This window comes from Copadichromis virginalis, linkage group LG15, assembly GCF_057382275.1.
Source record: "Copadichromis virginalis isolate Kocher_CV1m ecotype Utaka linkage group LG15, C_Virginalis_male_GT1.1, whole genome shotgun sequence".
In the NCBI taxonomy this organism is placed as follows: Eukaryota; Metazoa; Chordata; class Actinopteri; order Cichliformes; family Cichlidae; genus Copadichromis; species Copadichromis virginalis.
The window spans coordinates 36246425-36265894 of NC_140632.1; the positions used below are offsets into that span (position 1 = coordinate 36246425).

General features: G+C 39.6%; 1 protein-coding gene across 2 annotated transcripts; it reads left to right on the plus strand.

The window, feature by feature from the left end:
- The first annotated feature begins 714 nt into the window (after positions 1-714).
- Positions 715-19014, plus strand: LOC146692905 (GRAM domain-containing protein 2B). Of its 2 annotated transcripts, none has more exons than XM_085433175.1 (13): positions 715-924; positions 12223-12396; positions 13630-13693; positions 13778-13850; positions 13973-14076; positions 14182-14280; positions 14476-14547; positions 14775-14843; positions 14955-15054; positions 15316-15405; positions 15579-15678; positions 16067-16174; positions 16842-19014. In XM_085433175.1, exons 1-13 carry the CDS (start codon positions 833-835, stop codon positions 16858-16860), a joined length of 1164 nt encoding a protein of 387 aa, XP_085289301.1. In that variant the 5' UTR covers positions 715-832; the 3' UTR covers positions 16861-19014. The 2 variants fall into 2 exon arrangements, with proteins under 2 accessions (XP_085289301.1, XP_085289302.1); XM_085433176.1 differs by lacking the exon at positions 715-924 and adding an exon at positions 10889-11289.
- Positions 19015-19470: the final 456 nt, after the last annotated feature.

Genomic DNA, 19470 nt, shown 5'->3' on the forward strand with positions numbered 1-19470 from the left:
GGGCTAAAATGAAGTGGTATGGACCACAAGAAAAGACACCAAGCGAGGAATTATAACCTTCTGAGTTGTTGGATTTCCCCTGATAAAATGGCACAAATTTTCGTTTGTCTTCTAGCTCATCATAAGCAGTGATATTTAAGTAAATTTGCTTTGCTGTGCCCTGCATGCCAGCACCAGTGGAATTAGTTGACTTGCAGTGACACAACTGCTCTGTCTGAAAGTGCTATTGTTTATTTAAAACGCAGATGATCCTGGTAGCTTATGTTTGTTTGTTTTAATATGAGCTGATGTGGCCGGTTTCATTATCACACAACAAAACTTGAGCTTTCAGTTCTTAAATGAAAAAAGTAAGTAGGCAACTGTCTGCAGCTTTTTCAAATTAACTTCAGTATATTTTGACACAAGAAACACTGTTGTTAAACCACAGGGCATACACCCCTCTGTTGATCGCACGTGAGATGTTAAAACCGTGTAAATTATTGACTGAAAAGGCCATGCCAGCACAACAACGTTACAGGGCCCCGTTTTTATACCGCTCTTCAGAAAGGGACGACCCCATTTCCATAAAAGGTAATGGGCGGTCAACGCAAGACAAACCACCGTATTCTGATTGGACAACCGGGCTGACATGACCGTTTTTTCAACCTTGTTTGCCAAATGTGATTGGTCCTCCGACTTGGTCCGATTTAAGCTCATTATCATAATCAGCCGTGGCTGAAGTGGGGAAGAAGAGGGGGGTCAGGGGGAAAAAAGCAGAAGCCAAACAAGAACGCTGGAGTTTGGCGTGGAGAGTCGTTTCTATACGAATCGACTACCACTGGCTGAGGGAAGAATGCTTGAAAACAAAAGAGAGAGGTTGAAAACTTTCCTCAGGAAGATCGACGAGAAGGCCATTGTCAGAATAAAACACTTCATGAAAGAGAGGTAAGCGGTATTAATGCGGTGCGGCTAGCTGAACCGTTATTTGCCGGGTGTGCATCAGTACTGGGCGGATGCACACTATCCCTTTGACAGCAGCTTGTTCGATAAGATTTTATATTTTGAGTTCATGCTGACGTGCTGTTTAACCGAACAGTGTTAAATAAGTTTAAAGGAGCAATTTTGGTTAAGATGGACGTGATGCCAGTTACTGGGGATTTACTGCTAACATGGTAGCACTCGCTAGGCCGAAGATCTGCTGATATTTAAATGAACTAATGCTAACGATACATTCATTCATATATATATATATATATATATATTATTTATTTATTTTTACGAAATTAAAGCTGTTAAAGGGTAAGAGCTAAAGCTCACTAGGCACCAGTAAATAATTGCAGCCGCTGGCACCTTTTATAGTATTGGTTTGTGTGCATTAGCACAGCATATACTGAAGCATAAGAGCCTAAAGGATGTTGTTAGCTTAGCCACTGACTTGGCTGGTAGTCTGAGCATCTGACCCCATTCATGTTTCCTGGCTAGTCTTGGTAAAAGTGTTTTCCAGTGTTAAAATGTAATTACTTGGCCACTGATGTATGAAATGTTGTCCTCTGAAGTAAACATATGTGCTTTAAAACTTAACACCAATGTGTGAAGTGTGGGTTTACACGCTGGGTGGGAGGGTGGGTGGTGTAATTTTAAACTGTTGTCTTTCATCGTTTATTTCAAATTTTCTAGAACAGTGTAGTCGACCCATTTTAGCCTTGTGATGTTTGTGTGAGCAGTATTAGCTCCTTAATCTTTTCCAGTAAGCGTAAATAAACAGTATTACCAGATGGAGAGTGGTGTAAACTAAGCTAGTCCAGAACTTGTAGGCTCTTAATCTCGCCTTTGCCCATTTCTGAGAAATCATGACTTCATCTGCTGACCAATGTGGGTCAGATTGGCGTCATATTGATTCTGTAGTCATCCTCACTGATAATCCAGTCTTTTCAGTGGGCAGAGGCACGTTTACCACCATCACAGTCACCCACACGAGCCTACAGTATGGTGTGTTTCCCTCTAACCTCTCAGGGAAACGCACAAACACACTTGTCACATGTAGTATGTCCAAGTCTGTCTTCTCAGAAAAAACTATTTATAGCTCCTGTGAGTTGACCACGGGTGGTACATGGTGTATTATATAAATGCTTTCAGCATTTCATTGTGAGTACTCACGTCCTCTGAGCTCTGCCTTTAAGTTCTTCCCCTTACATGGCCATTTGCTCGAGTGCCAACCGAGCTGAAGTGTCCTGCCGGTTATCAGGATAGCTACTGTGTGTGTCCAGTATGGCATGTACCATGATTATGTTTCCAAAACTCACACTTTTTTTATGATGGGTTAAGGCTTCAAGAAAAACCAAAACTTTTGCCTTGCGATTGCAACATTAAGCCAGAGTAATTCAATTCCCTGCATTGATTAATTTCCAGAATGAAGTTGAAAGTATCAGATAGATTTAATAAATGTGCTGCTTATTTTTGTCAAAAAAAGTGACTGAAGCCAGGAATTAAGTGAAATCTCTGCCTTTACACAGATTACATGCTTCAGAGCTCATTGCAAGTTGTAGTTGTTTTGCATACTGTCAGATGTCTTTGCTTCCAATGTAAAATAACCTGGTGCAGATTAGCTGCAATGTCTGGGTGTAGGAGCCTAGTATAGTCTGGGTGGGGCAGCTATGACTCCAGAAGGATGCTCCCAGTGCAGACCTTCCTTTCCACTGTAGGCAGAGAAGACTGGTTTAAATAATGCTGCAGGCATTGGGAAATCTGAAGTTAGAAGATGAAAACCACATTTGCACCACTGTTTGTCAGTAAATGAAAGGTTGAAGGCCAACTAGGTGGTCACATTTGAAGTTGCGTGTTGCTTCTATCAGTCTAGTGCCACCTTGTTACAGAGTCAAGAAAGAGGCTATATTTTTCTTAGCTTTTTTTTTTTTTACCTTTTTGGAGCTCGCAGTGGCTTGGAGAATTTCACCTAATGTTTTTGCATTGGTTAGTCTCATTTTAGAGAGATGACTTTATGCAGGCTTATCTGAATGCACGAGTTAAAGCCTGTTTACGTTCGGCTCAACTTTGAACAGCAGAATAACATCTGATTTAGCTCTTCAATGACAGAATGTCTTGTCTCTAGTCAATAAAGAACTTAAACCTTGATTTTTATGACTACCTTATCTTTTCGACAAGGTGAAAACTGCTCATTGGAAGCTGTAGGAGGAACTATTTTTCCAGAGTATTAGACTGCATTTGTGGGGCCTAACGAGCCAGTTAATGTGTTTTGTGTTCAGTTTTTCACTACAAAAATGCTATAATTACTAGGGCTGGGCCATATTATACCATTCACGGTAATAGGGCTTTGGAGTGTGATGTCACGGGGGTGGGCGTGGAAAGGATTTTGGCCCGATCCGCCATTTTGGGGGTCTAAGTAAGGAGCGAAAGCATAGCCATGGTTCGTACTTGCTGTGTGGTCGGCTGCAATGTTCGATCTTACGACCGGCACGGGAATAAGTTTCGATTGTCTTTTTATGCTTTCCCAACCTGGAAGTAACATGAAGGAGCTCATGTATCGGATATTACCAAACGAAGGCGTCTAGCCTGGATAGCAGCCGTGAGACGAGCTGATATCCAGTTCTGTTACGTCTCCAGATATCAGTTGATGTGCTCAAGACATTTTCATTCCGGTAAGTTCTAAATATGTTCACATCACACTTTATAGCTGAATAATATCATCGTTGGTGGTCTCGGAAGTTATAGAAATTGCGATCAAACATAGAATGAAGTGACTTGATTGGTTGATGTAAAGGCAATAAATGAAATGAGACAGGAAGGACACAAATTGGCGTTAATAATTTACCCGATTATCAATGTGTTAATTTACATGTACTTTACAATTATGGGCATATAATATGATAACGATATTTTAGCAGTTCAATGATAAATGTATAACATTAATTATGGTGGGGGGTGGAAAATGGCTATTTCACTCGATGCACTCCAGCTGACTTACTTTGGTATGAATGACGACGTACTAGGAGTTTGGCGGCTTGAAAATAGCCAAATCTTGCACCCAGCCATTTGTAAATTGGATGTGCGCCTCCAGTGACGAAACTGGTTCGCTGTGTAAGCGCTTACTCCACAAACAAGATACGTGAAGATATCGGGGTAGGACAGTGGCGGTAAGTTTTCTGGGTCTTTACTCCACTGCCGTATTTCATATGGGTCCAGATTTGCGATGCACTCTATTTTTTTTCCAAGTACCACTGCTTCGCCTCTGGATGCTATCGGTCTCTATACCGTCTGTTTTCTTTTGAGCTGCTTTTAAGCGTGTTTCTTGTCGTCGTCGTTCCAACACAGTGTGTTTGTTTTGATTCGTAGACCCCGAAAATGGAGCTGCGCTCCCACAATGCATTGCGGCGTGACGTCAACTCCAAAGCCCTATACCGGTGCAAAGCTAGGCAACGATAAGAAAATGACATATCGCGATAGAATATGGGTAAAACGCGCATGCGCAGTGCCGAAAAGGCACGGAGAATGCACGGTAATGGAAAATGTGAATGGGGAAAGTAGATTGTTGAGTGAAACGGATGAGCCAGAATTGTTTTGTAAAAATGGTGCAGCTTAACTGGTTTGGTGTTTGTCCGTCAGATACACAACAAAGCACTTTTTAAATTTTTTTTATTTATTTATTTTTTTGTAGAACATGCAAGCGGGCTGTCGTTATTGCCGTATTTGTCGGACTAAGGTGCTTGTAAATCTGGGAATAATCTGGGTCCTAAACTCTGTCCTTTAAAGTCCCGAAGTCAAACGAACATCGCTGAGAGTGTAAAACGGTCTAAATTCTTTCATCGCTAATGAAATGATCAGCATTGCTGCTTTACCAGGTGTAACTATGAAGTTCAACATCCAGGCATCCATGAAAACAGAATTCATTACATTTAACGGAGTTAGAAGTTAGCTCGCTAGTTTCGCTTACCTAAACATGATATAGCATGTTCTGACTGAGAGATTTCTGAAAAAATCACTTCCAACATAAATGAAGACAGGAAGCGACACAGCAGTGACGTTTGTAGGGTTACTGAAGTTGGGCTAGCTGGTATATAATGAGGCTATCAACACAGCTGTGTTAGCATAACATAAACAGTGAAGCTCAAGGATGAATGCTAACACTTTTCCACTCGATAAAAGTTAATGTGACGGTTCCTGATGGTTAGAGACAAATGCAATCGCATGGCAGGATGCTGTAAACGGACCAAACTTCAGTCAGTAGAACAACTGAGATAATCCATCCACAATAGAAGGTTAGTCATTAATATACTGCAACAACATGGGAATAGATCAGTTGTGATAGAATACAGCATTAATGAATCAATGGTACAGAAGTGGAGGAATCAAGAAGAATGAGTTGAATAAAGTTTGATTTATCTCACTGCTTTGTTTCGCTTAACGTGCCTTAAAATCTCGTGCACCTTATGGTCCGAGAAATACCTATTTGACTTTTTTTATTTGGCACACTGCAGTTTAATGTTGCAAAGCACCTCTTTTTAACTTCAGTGGATATTATACATGGTTATGCTCAGGATATGTCAGCCCATTTCTACTGGAAATGCCTTTACATCAAAGACTGCCACAAAAGCAACCTGCCTTTTAGACAAACATTAGATCCGGCTAGGTGGTTTAAAGAATTTTTAAAATGGAACATGTCCTTGTGCAACCATCAGCATAAATTAACATCCCACACAAGTGAAGTGGATGTGTGGGGAAAGTTTTCACTCAACTACACTTCCTGCTCTGCAGTGAAATGGATTATATCCTTCACGCAAAAACATGTTTTACATGAATGTTTCCTATGGCTTTATTCACACACACCGTGATAGTCACACAGAAAGCTAGCTTAGTAAAGTTTGAGAGAAGATTTGTAAAACTTCCAGATGCTGTCAGATAATGAGATGTGTGTCTGAAACGAAATGTAGAAAAGGGACGGGTTTATGCATTGTGACATCTAAATTAATTTATTGCAATCCTTCATATGTTTGCACTTATTGTAATCGTAATGTTGAGTGGGACTTTAAAAAAAACAAACAAACAAACAAAAAACCAGCACATTACTAGGGCTCACCTGCCGGGACACTGTGAGCACTCTGTTTGTTGCCTTGAAGAAAGAACCTCTCTGTCTTTGCCTGGTTTGCACAGGAGGAAGTGGGGAGAGATGCTGTGTGCACAGGGCCACGTGATTCCCCACAGAGAAACACACATTTATCCTGTAATGCTCTCTGTTCTAGTTTGTGCATACACACACACAAACACACTTTTTCAACAGACTGGGTACTGGCAGGGTGCCACAGTCTGAAATTTTGCCATGTCCATTGGCTTCCTTCCCTGCCCTTCCTGGGTACTCTACTGACGCTCACAGACATGCACGTATGCAAGCAGACGCATTATGCTTTTCAGTCCAGCCGACAATATTATTAAGGTCATCTTTGACATTATGTCTGAAAGTTGTTGTTTTTTTGTTTTGTTTTTTTCATTTTTTGTTCCCTTTTTGGTTAAAAATTTAACTATGTTGTCATAAAGTAGTTGAGATGAATTTGTTTGTTGCATACTAGCTTTGGTGGATTATAAAAGATTATGGCTGTCAAATGACATGGTTCACCGAACACAGTTGCAATAATCTCTTGTGCTTTTATTGAACTTGTTCTGTTGGTTGCTGGAGAAAGAGTAGGTCACATTTATATTTAAAAAAACAAACAAAAACAGATCCATGGGTCTCCAGAAGATGGTGCTCTTACACTTTGTGTTTCTAATTGTTCTCAATATTCTCAATTATTCTGATCTTTGAGAGATTCACACATGTAATGCTTCCCCAAGCCTCACTTGTAAACTTTGGGCTGCGTGTTGGTTATGGAAATGCATTCTGTACTAAAGCAATTTTGTCTTAAGGCAACTGTCACTGCAGACCAGCTGACGCTGGCTTGACGTCTGAAGCTAAACTCTCGGGATCATCTCAGGGTAGTGAATGAAAGCAGTGTATACCCCAAGGAGTACTTTTAATGACTGGAATGTCCTGTACTGGAGAAATTGGTCTTCACCACACTAGAATTCACTGGTAATCACATTTGTATGACTATTATACTGAAAAGCATTTCTTTCACAGGCGAGAGAATAAATGGCAGTTCACCACCTTACAAACAGTGTGAAAGGTGATCTTTTGCTGAAACCTAGGCTGAACAATGCAGTAAAGTGGCACAACTCTTGATTTTTGGTTCTCTTAATATTCTTATGATGCAAACATGCATTCTATTGTCATCATGTTCAGTGAAATTCTAACAGGCCAGGTAATAAAAGTGTCTTTTCCTTTTTTGTCACTGGGACAAATTGACACATCAGGGGATTAACAGCCAGATCTGCTGTGGGGGTGTAGGTGTTGGCTTTGTGTAGCTTTTAAATAACTTGATTAAGGTTGTTGTGTAAGGGGTTTGTTGTGTGATGTTGTACAGTGTATCAGGAGTTTTAAAAAGCAGGGATAAGGGGGAAAACGGTGGCCCACTGACCAGCTGAATGTCAGTGGAACGCCTTTGTACTGTTTATATCCAAGGCATGTTTAGTCAACCCTCTGTCATTTTGATATAAAAGGGACAGTTGATAAAGTAATAAGGACATTAACTCTAAGAATATTACTAAGGAACTGAAATTTATTGAGATATGCATTTGCCTAATAAGCAGAAAATGCCCATCTTGATCTTGGGATGAGACACAAAACACTTTGGGGTGGCATCAAGAAGGTCATCCAGCATAAAAATCTGCCAGATCAGACATGATCCACCTGCTGTGGTGAATGATGGAGCAGCTAAAAGTAGTCATTTTCCCAGGTGACAATGAAGAGAAGTCATTACGAAATGGGAATTACTGGTACTGTAAAGTAGGAGCGTAATTGCCTCCATTAGGTAAATGCATGCTGTTCTACAATGTGTCATCCTATAGCTCTGCTCTGAGAAGCTCCTATTGAAAATGTTGCAACCAATATTTAGAAAGGAAGGAGTGGTTTCCTTTTTTCCTTTTTTTTTTTTTTTTTTTTTTTTTTTGTATTGTGACTAAATTAGGCCTGAAGTCACATGCCCAGCTGGACGTTATCTTTCTCAGTGATGTTGATGTCATGGGTATAGAAATAGTCTATAGATGAAAAAACACCCTAGGCTCCACTACATTTACAGCACTCCACCTACGGGGTGATTTTTTTTTTTTTTTTTTTTTTTTTTTTTAATTTGTGTGTTAGTCAACAGCTTTTGAGGGACCCCCCCCCCCCCCCCCCCCTTTCAACACAAATGTCCTTACATTGATGGCCCTGTTCACATCGTCTACAAAGGCTGGGTTGGCTATTGTCATGCGTGCATGTCATATTGTCGGCTGCTTCTGAAGTCACGGCCCCATTGTTATTGAGAACAGGCTATTGAATTTTGTTGTTTGCCTATGCAAACTAAGAATAACCCGGCACTGTTTCCCTCGGCCTCCACATTTTTATCAACTACCTCCCACTGTTACTTGTTTCCCTGACAACGCATACTAAAGCTGCATTAGAAAGGAGAGAGCTTGGGAGGAGATTTGGGGGTTTGAAATCAAATGACCTTTTTTTTTTTTTTTTTTTTTTTTTAAGTTTACTGTGTTCATTCTGCTGTTTCCCATCTCCTGTCCTGCTGCGTGTTTCTGGATCTGGTGTTTTTGTCTTCATGCTGAACTAGCACACGTGCTTTAAGCCATTAAAAAGACCTTTAGTCCCTGGCTTCTGATTTGGCTCCTAACTCACCTAGGTCCAAGTTCAAAAGGTATTACCATTGTTATAGTCGCCTGTCTTGGCCAAAGGTTTCAGGGACTGTTGAAGACTAGTACGGAGAATTTCGTTGGTCATGGAAAGACCAAAAGTCTTGTTGAACCAACCGGGTCCTGTGGATTCTCATTGCTCGGAAGATGTGAAAAGGTAAGACGAACAATCGAGTCTGCTTACTGATCTCAGCCAGTCATCTTCAGACTGTCAGGTAAAGCAGAACTTGCTCTAGCCATACGCAACTTTCTTTTAGTGTCAAATTGCAGAGATCTTTGTCATACTCTATATTATTTTTTTGATGAACCACTTTCCCGAAGCAGTTTTTAACTTTGTTTTGTCAGTGGATTCAGATTTGTTAGCTAGTAACCACTGAGACCTCTAATGTTGGCTCTTTGTCTGGTTAAAGATGGGAGAAGAGGAAAAAATGCAGATAAAGAAAGATATCTGTTGGCAATCTTTGTTCTATGCTGAGGTATATCACATTTCTCTTTGTACAGAATCTTTTCTTTCAGATATTGTACTCTACAGTGAGTTCTAATGAATAACATACCTCCATAACTTTATCTAAAAAAAAAAAAAGCAGATTTAAGAAAATCTTTGGCAGTGATATATTACGAGTGATACTTAAACTAGACTAAAAAGTTGTAATTTGTTACTTGAACAAGAAAGTAGGTCAGATGTCAGCGCCTTAGTCTAATTAATTCAACACATACGCATAACTCAACACCACCGCCTTTGAAATTTAGAAATGCCTCTGTTGCAACCTGTGCAGGACATGGGTGTTTCATCATTTCTTCCCCACATTGCTCATTTCATTACTTTTTTTTTTTTAAACACTGGGTACTCACTCACTAGCCTTGATTGCTTTGGCCTTGGCGTTTTTATACACCATTGAGCAAGTTTCTTCTACTGAGGCCTCATTGATAATCTTGAGATAACACTTCTGGCACGCAAACATGAATTATTTTTATTTTTAGATGATTATTTTTTAATTGCTCTCTTAATTTGCCAGCACATTGACGTTATCAGTGTTTTTGGAAGATATGTTAACAAACTAATGCAAAGGCTTGACAATGAAAATATCACAGAGGAGTTTAATTTTCAGATAGGCTGCACTGTTGAAATGTACGGGTGTTTGTGTTTTCCTGACTTAGAGGAAACGGCTTTAACCTTAATGGTTTTGCTTAGCTCTAAATAGAGGAAGTAGGTAAGAATGTCAAACAAGCTAGTAGTATTTCAATCATGCCTATATTGCTTTGCTGCTTTAATGTCTGCCAAGTAGGAAAGGGTCAGGTGAGCATATTTGAATACCCGACCAGCAGTTCAGGCCCGATTCTGAAATTGTTGTGACAGCACACACCCTTCTTCAAGTGTAACAGCCACATTAACTTACTTGCCCACAGTTTCCAAATCTTTGGTAAATGTTTTAAAGAGGTTTTTTATATAGTTTTAAATATGCAATAAAAATAAGTTTCTAGAATAAAGTTTGTGCAACTACAATTGACTGAAAATGGGTTTTACATCAATGATTAAAAACTGGACATTCACATAGATGCTGAAATGTTATCCACTCTTGCTTGATTGTATTGCATTGCATAACAGAGCGGAATACTTTCCAAATAACAGGGCAGGTAACTGCAGTTGCATTCATGTTCTTTGTTTCTTCACGTTTGCCCTACTAAAAGGTCATGCTGAAAAGAAATCATTACAGCACAGAAATGGCTGACGCTGTTAGAGAAGCCAGCATATTATACTGTCGGTACAGTTGGGTGATTTCCTTACTTTTAACAGAAAATGTAAACTTTTGTTATTTGGTTTGTTATTTCCTCTGTGGTTAGATTCACTGACTGAAGGGGGAGATGGATAATGCACCACTTTCTAGAAGGGCTAGTGTTTTCACTTCACAAGAATTTCACCTTCACTGTCATACACATGGCTGTTAATTATTGGCTGATCTTTTTCCTTGTCGGATTTAGAGTTTGATGCTTTTGATCTGTGGATTTGTTTTGTTTCACATCAGGTGTGTGTGTGTGTGTGTGTGTGTGTGTGTGCGCACGAGAAAGAGGAGGGACTGTGTGTGCTCTTGCCTGTATTTGTTTTGTTCTGGGGGTGTGGTTGAGTTTGACGTCACACGCTACGGAGTGTCACACCATTCTCATATAGAAACAGCTTCCTCTTTGCTAGCACATTCATACAGCAAGTGAGCAACAGGGTGGTTTTTTTGTTTTCTTTTTTCCCCTGTAGAAGGATGTGGTAAAGAGGCCTTATGTACAACAACTTAACTGGAACTACATGCATAATGTCAAGAGGATTTTAAAGATTTTTCTGGGAGGAGGGAGTCTTAATATTTGTTTAGTTCTTGGTTACCTTTTCTGCCTTGAGGCCTGTACGCAGGCTTTTTAGAAAAAAGAAACTTTTTTTTTAAAAATTATTCATTGTGTTCATTTATTAGGATAGGAAATGCCTACTGTCAGTAGGTATATGACTTTTCGTTCATCAAAGCGATTTAAATTTACCAGGTGAGTGGAAGTTCAAAGTTAATTTGTGTGGTGTTGTTGTCTTTGAACAAGAAATGCAGGCTTTACACTGTCTTATAATGTGGGCTATGTGTTTTAGGGATTTCAGGATGTTGTAATCATTCCACTGTCTTATCCTGTGAATCTGTTTTGTTAGTTCCTTGTCAAGGACAGGCCATTGTTTCTTACAGAGCATATGGACTATAGAGACACTTGTAATCTTCTTTTTTACAAGACTCTTTATTGAAATGGTATATTTGCAGAGGCTTGTCAGGTTGAGAGCATGAACCTACGTCGATCAGATTGTAAAGCAGTCAGGTGCTTCTGGTCAACTGAGCTCTGATGCAATGTTATCAATAAAACCTTTTCTTTGGATTGGGTAGCGGATGCCAGCACATCAAAGATGGGCATCGTTTGACATAGATGTCAGATACATCTATGCATTACAGATGACTTCAGCGGAAAGGGATAAGTGATTTGGAGTTTTGTTTTTTTTTTTAAAGAGAGGCTTAAAACACTCAAAGTTGATGTAGAGCAAAAATATGTCATGTTAACATATTGGCAGTGTTTAACTGACCTGTGTTTTGATGGTAGATGTTTGAGTTTTGTTGTTTCCCTGTGCTGTTTTTTTTTTAGTGGTTTTCTCATTTGCCATCCTGTGGTAAGATGTTCTGTTTTTTAAATGGCTGCGGTAGACTGGTGCAACTATTTTTAAATGCATGTTTAGGTGCTATCAGTGGATGCTCGGACTTACTTTTTGTGTCCAACAAAGCAGAATCACTCGTATTTGCACTGTGAAAAGTCATCGTCTACTTGGAGACTTTCTAAATTGTTTGCGTACATGTGAATGTCTTTCTAAAACCTAAAGTGGCTCATTTTGTAATTTTTTTTTTTGTTTTTTCTTTCTCCCCCTTTCCCCCCCTTAATTTGTTGCAGCTACCCAGTAGAGAGCAGCAGTGGTGGGCTGCCAGCCAAAGTAAGGAAAAGCAGGAGCACCTTAAGCAATGGCAGCATCAAGAAGGTGGACGCGAGGAAAGCTTTGAGTTTAGAGGCGGCCCAGCTCGAGATCCAGCAACAGCACAAAACCCTGACCAGACAAGCACCTGTCAGGTGGGCTTCATGGGGACACAGTTCTAATTACACAAAAGCCAAAAACGTGGATTCTGTGACGGTTAATAACAGCCTCATACAAATTTTGGAAAGTGACACTCGTTTTGTTATTTTGTCTCTATACACCGCCACGGAGGAGTAGAAGATTGAACTTGAACCTTTAAATTTACTTTACTATTTAAAAATAAATAAATAAATGTCTAATTCTTCTTAATACGGTGGCTTAATGTGTTAAATTAAAACTTTCCCAAAGAGCCACGTTTGTGTGTACTCTGTTATTCAGATCAGTTAAATTTGGTAGAGCAAGAAATTGTTTTAATCTCACATTTGTTTTAATAAAGAGATGAACATTTTAAATGGGTGAAAAAATAAAACTCCATAATAAATTAACAGTATTTCACTGCCTGGAGGTGCTTACGGTTACACAGCTGATGTTATGTGGACTCTCTCATTGAGAACACATATCACAAGACCTGACCCCCTCAGGCATCATGCACACATGACCACACACCCCATGTAGGCTGGTTTCTCACATGATTCAAATGCATGAGCGTGGGGATGAGTTTGATTCCTGATGATTCAGTCTTGATTATTTCTTTTGTCTAGTTGTGTGGGCATAGTGAACACTCTGAAGAGATTCAAAGATATTCAAATGCTGATTTGTTTTTTTTATAACCGTATTGGCAGCTTTACTCATTTATAGATAATGCTATAAATAAGCGTTTTAGTAGTTCAGATGGAGTGTTAAATCTCAGTCATTGCCTTACCTCGTAGCTAAAGATTAAAAGCATGTGACAAATTTAAATATGAGTGCTGTGCTTGTGGAAAACATACCATGGGTGCGTGGGAGCAGGTGAAAATATCACTTGTCAACATTTTTAAGGTTGTTGAACAGGTTTCCTAACAAAGTAATTGTTAACGTTTTACATTTAAATAAAGTAATTGTCGTCATTTTTACTTTCTTTCTAACTCCATCACTGCTTCGCTGCTATGTAGTGCTGTGTGTGTTTGTGTGTCGCAGTCAAAGACAGGCTGCAATTCAAGAAATATAAACATGGCAGAGAGAGTTTTGCATATTTTTCCTGCTCATTTGACACAGGACCTATCAGGGCAGCTTCACATGAGCCTTGTAATCCAGGAAAAAGTCAGATGATATGGTTCATGCGGGTAAAATGTTGTGTTCATTTCCTTTTTAGTCATGCCTTAATCACTCTTATTTCATGTTCTCCTCAGGGCGCAAACTTTTGACGTCGACAGCAAAGACTTTAAGAAGACCGAGGGCACCGGCTCACAAAGTGTAAGTCCACCTCAACTTTAAAAGCAAACTGATGAAGAAAGTATTTCACTTTAATTAAATAACAATCCAATTTTATTATTTCAGAGTTTTAAAAAGCACAACAAAACATTTCACAAGTTGTTTCCAGACATTCCTGAGAGTGAAGACTTGATTCATGGTAAGTTTTTAAAAAAAAAAAAAAATTATTAAATGAAGAATCAAAGTTTTTTTTTTTTTTTTTTTTTTTTTTTAAAAAGAACAAGCTGCATAAAACTGAACGGTTCTGCTCTCCTCTCCCAGCATACATCTGCGCCCTGCAGAAGGAGGTGCCCTACCATGGTCGGCTATACATCACTGACACGCATGCTTGTTTCTTTTCCTCTGTTTTGCTTAAGGATACTAAGGTATTTATCAGCTCAGACCTCGCCCATCATTCTTTTTAGCTCGTTGTGGGATTTGTCTGACGCAAGTCTGACCTTTTCTTTGTGTGTGTTCATGTGCCTTTGCAGGTAGTGGTTCCAGTTTCCTGCATTAAAAGAGTGAAAAAGCAGAATACAGCTTTGCTGGTACCCAACGCCTTGTCAATTCGCACCACAGAGGGAGATAAGGTCAGTTTCTCACCTTTATCCTCACACAATCTTTAGTTAACACTTATTGAGCCTACACAGCGTGTGCAGTCAAAGTCAAACGTAAGCTTTGAACTCTGATTTATATGTAATGTAGTCAGTGGCTGGGTGACCTTTTATGTTGGGCAGATGGCTAATGTTCGTTTTGTTTTCTTTATATTCCCTCCCGTTGTGCAGTACCTCTTTGTGGCTCTGAGGAATAGAGAGTCGTGTTTTCAGCTGCTGCGTTCAGTCTGTCCTCAGCTAGAGGTGAGTGGCTGAGGTCACAAAAGAAATCTAAATTTCTGCAATGGATCACAATATTGTAAAACTATACCATGTCACTGTTGGCTTATTGGAAGTCTTGCAACGAATGTGCTTTTCCAGCCATGCTGTTGCATCTACAAGTTTAAATAAACCTTTTCAGAGCGTGCAGAATATAAACTCCATGAATGACAACTTAATACTTTTTTTGTTTTTTAATGCCTCTGTTTCAGGATGTCAGTGCAAACAGTAGCCCTCTCTTCTCCTCAGCTGAAAACAGCTTTGATAAGAACAAACTTGTGGTGAGTAACTCTTTTCTGCATTTTAAAACCATGATTGTTTCTTTTTGTTTTTTCTCCCGCTCTTTTTTTTTTGTACTGATGGTTTTTGTTCTGTGTTCATCTTACTGACAGAACTCCAGCCAGTCCAGTCTGGACGATAGCTTCGACCAATTCAATGGCTCCAAGTCTCAGACTTTACAAGAGGACCACCCTCTGCATAGACTGCATACAGGTGAAAATTCAGCACCACCTCTAAGCGTTGAGCTGTCTTTTGTTTTTGTTTGTTTTTTTAATGCATTATTGTTGTTACTTGTTAGTAACTTGTAGCGTTTCTTAAAAGATAACTTGAAAATGCTGCAAGACCTCAGCTGACAGTGCTACGTGTTGATAGCGTTATCTACTCTTCTCCTATCAGACCTTGAACTTTGCACGTTTACCATCTCGATCAGAAACAAGTCTAACTTCCCCCCTCTCTTGCTTCTCCTGCTTACAGAGGCAGTGCCTAATGTAAATGGTTCCTCTCTGAAGAGCCTACATATGCAGCAGAGTGAAAGTTCATCTACAGAAGAGCTGTCTGTGTCAGGTAAGCAACACATGGCCAGTTAACACTAGTTACTGGCATTAGTTTTGCCTATGCTGGTAGGATATGGAAAACTGCATAAATATCGAAGGCCTGAAATTATAATATCACAACTGCTTGCAACGGACCTTAAAACCTTGGTGTTGTTATTGGTGTTAAATTATTATATGTTTTAGGTGGATCATGGGTGTGGAATGTGACTGAAAAAGCCAAGTCCTTGGTGGTTCAGAGAGAGGCCAGCAACCTCAACACTCTGCTCTTCATTTACTTGATTTTGTGAGTAGATCCTTCTCTCCCAGCTGTCTTTATCCTCATGACTTTATCTGAACTTGCATTTCACTCCCAAATTCTCAATTTGAGGGGCGAAAAAGTAAAAAGTGGTTCTAAAGCAGATAATCTTGTAGAATATACCAACAAAAGTAACTTGTCAACTATTTATGTGATTTATTAGTTTGTTAAATGGGACAATTGTTAAGAAACAAAATTTTCAGTCTGTTTTTAATAATATTACATATTTTATAAAAATGCATTAGCTCTAGCATCACTTTGGAATTGGCTATTTAGTCTGTTTTGTTTGAGCAGCTGTTGGTTGAATCTATGGAAAGGTCTGCATTTGATTCTTTGACACCCAGGCAGTGAATCTGACTTATATTATATGTTGTAGGGTGGTGCTGCTGCTGCTGTCTTCGGGCTACATCGGTTTACGTATCGTGGCCCTGGAGGAACAGCTGACGTCCCTGGGCGCTCTGCCTGAATTCAACTTACAGAGCAGGTAAAATGTCCTTGATTTTTTTTATTTATTTATTTTTTAAAATCTTGTGTGTTGGCATGTTTGCAGAGAGAAGAGGGCTGCAGCTTGACACAGGAGATGAGAGAGAGAAAAATTTGCATAGTTTTTTCCTGCTCATTTGGCTCCGATCCTGTAGACGAGAGGAAGAAAGGGTGGAAACATGTATTATAATCTAGGAAAATCTGACTTATCCTGGGCCACTGCCTGTTTAGTCAGATGTTGTAAGTGTCTTTATGTATAGAAATTTATGTGTGATCTTCAGCCAAGCGTTTGCAAAAGTACAGATCATGACTGAAAACCTTAGTACATCAGCTCAGAATAGGTGTTTTATCAGAGGTGATCACTCAGAAGCGCGGTTTCCACTGACTGTTTCTTTTGAGGGGACCAGTGGACCCGAACCCGTATAAAGTAGTTGCATTCAATTACCCTGAAACATGCTGCTGATCTGCTTGAAGGACAATAATGCTCCCATCTTTACATTTATTAATAATTCCAAACTGTTTGCAGAGGGAGTGTTGGGAATTCAGTCATCTACATTTTGATCACGAGTTTGCTCGAAGGAAGACTAAGTTAATATTGCAGCCGAGCAAACAAATGTAATTCCAGGAGTAGGTGTAGCTTAACGCACTGTTTCTCTTTCTTTTCACAGGTACCAACAAGACACATAACAATCAGCAACTTAAGGAGAGATTGGTTGACTCATGATCGGAAGATAATTTCTGCCTCTTCCCAGCAGAACCAGCCAGGGAACTTTAACGTACTCAGACTTTGGTCTCGATGTGGCCTGCACAAAAGAAGAGTGGCCAACATGTGCAATTTCAGACACAACTTGTTGACTTGAAGGGCTATATTTCCTCCAAGTGCAGTAAACAACACAGCAAAACAAAAGGACATGCTGCGACCCAGTCACATAGAGCCGAGCCAAAAACATGTACACGCACTGCCTGGTTGCAGTGTCTGTTTGAACCAAAGCCAAATGACTCTTAGTGAGGTGCCACATTAGTCAAGTCGATAGGCACGCTTCTGGCAGCAACTGTTCCACATCTGTGAATTTACGTTGTCCTCTTCTTTCTGAGCATGCATTCTTGAACAGGGCTTAAAGCATTAGCCTGCTGTAGTGCCGATGATTGCACCTCACCTCTCTCGACGTAGTGCTATGCATAGCCAAAGATGCACACGTCTTTTGCATGAGTGATGATGGAATGATGTTTTTGTCTGTTATTTAGCCCTCAATCAGCAGTGGTGTCTAAACGCCTTTTAAATCCAGTCACTTTCGGGTACTTCTCTTCAAATGGTTCTTATATTCTGAATCGGCGGTGGGTTGAAATGATGATGGCTAAGATCCAAACTTCAGATCAGCCCGCAGAGGCTCGATACTTTCCTGATGGTCTTGTCCTTTCTCTCTCTCTCTCTGTCCAAGCAGAAATGATTGCAGTATTACTTCTTGAGTTTGGCAGGATTTAAACCTGTTTAATGATCATTGCTCAGAAGTGATTTTTTTTTTTTTCCCTCCCAGTCTCTACTGGATGAATGCATCAACAATGCACAAAATACACAAGAATATTAGGAAGCTGTATTAGGTAAAGAAATGTTTTTGAGTACAGCTTTTCGCTGACTTTGGTCTTCAAGAGTAGCAATCAAACCTGTCTTTTTTATGTTAACTGCAAACCTCTCTCTATGACAGGCCTGTTGGGGACCAAGGTGGCATTTCTTCAGGTTATTTAAAGTAGCACCAATAACATATTTCTAATGTAGGTGTCTGGGGAAAAACGGGCACTTGACTGATTCTGTGTACTCTTTGTCACCTGAAGAGGATTTTTTTTTTTTCTTCTTCTTAAATAACCACACTTGCTGCAAGGTCCGAGATTATCATAAGTAAAACAAGTGGTCCCAAAAAGAAATTTCAATATGCAACGAATTGTTTTGCATGACAAAATGTAATTTCTGTGAGCAGTTTGTTTGTTTTGTCTTTTAAATGGAACTTGATGTTCGTGGGTTCGTGGAAATTGAGTGAAAGAATCGTGTCGAGGGAGCAAGCGCACTTTAAAAACTTGTGGTGTGCCTGTCACAATCCAAGACGCTGTTTGGATTGAGAAGAAATGGCAAAAGTGGTGTTCTGTGGTAACTAAAGGTGCTTAGACCTTATTTTAAACAACAAAAAAGATTTCACTCAGGGGTGGTGGGGCACTACCCACCATGTGGTTTTAGGTTGTCAACTTTTCCGCTCATTTCAAAGTCTTGTTCTCATGGTGGGGTTCACATTCTATCCTCTGTTGTTCCTCCAGTGTTCCTTAAAGAAAGAACACTGTTTCATTGAGTTTGCTCAACTTTACCAATTGATAAAACTGTTTGCTTTCTGGCTGTTGGTTTTTTGTTAGTTTGTTTTTGTTTGTTTTTTTGTTTTTTTCCCCCCCTTTTGTACGACCTGTTTAAACTAACAATGCATATCCATCTCAGTGATTTAGCATCACCTTTATGGAAGCTCTCAGGAGAGTCCTTTTGTGATGTTCAGTTAAGGTTACTCTCATAATGCCACATACAGTACTGTCAGTTCTTACACCCCCCCCCCCCCCCCCTCCCCCACCTGGGGGCAGCACACACACGCAAGTACCGTCCTCAAAAAGACTCCTTTAATTCAGTGAGGAGGGTAGTAGTTGTGAGGTTTTGCACTATTACAAGTGTTGTAAATAATTTTGTATCATTTGTTAACGCCCTTAATTCTATTATTGTCCCATATTTATTTGCATTCTGTGTAATTCAAAGTAGTCTCTGTGAGATGACTTTGCTATTGTTCAAAATAAATCAAATGTTTCAGTAAATAATATCTTGTGCTCTGTTATATTTTTCCTTTTTTTATTTTGATAAATTGGACGTGGTAAATGGATGGAAAACATGAAGTCTGGGAGTGGCAGGTAACTTGGATACTATCCAATCTAAATAACTACACGCCTTTTAAACCCATTTCCAATTCATGCCAGTGTTTGCTGAGAAATTTCTAAACCCACGGCCGCCTCCTTGGGATTTACTAGCACGCACACAGGCATTGAAAATCAGGTATGAGTTGTAACTGGAAATCATGGGAAAAACACATTCTTCAGTGTTGTATGCAGGAACTTCATGGTTGAGTCTTTAGCGTTTAATGTGCACTAAGACTTACAATAATTATTGTCTCTTGGTATTATCTGATACTGATATAAAGGTATTCCCAGCAGTATCAACAATTAACGCTTACTTTATATGTTGATGACTTGTATCTATATAGTTGGTAAATATTAATA

Excerpts from the sequence above, each read along its gene's own strand:
- LOC146692905 (XM_085433175.1), top strand. The coding sequence starts at position 833 with ATGCTTGAAAACAAAAGAGAGAGGTTGAAAACTTTCCTCAGGAAGATC. Across the intron at positions 14,077-14,181 it reads TTTTGCTTAAGGATACTAAG|GTAGTGGTTCCAGTTTCCTG; the intron begins GTATTTATCAGC and ends GTGCCTTTGCAG. Across the intron at positions 14,548-14,774 it reads CAGTCTGTCCTCAGCTAGAG|GATGTCAGTGCAAACAGTAG; the intron begins GTGAGTGGCTGA and ends CCTCTGTTTCAG.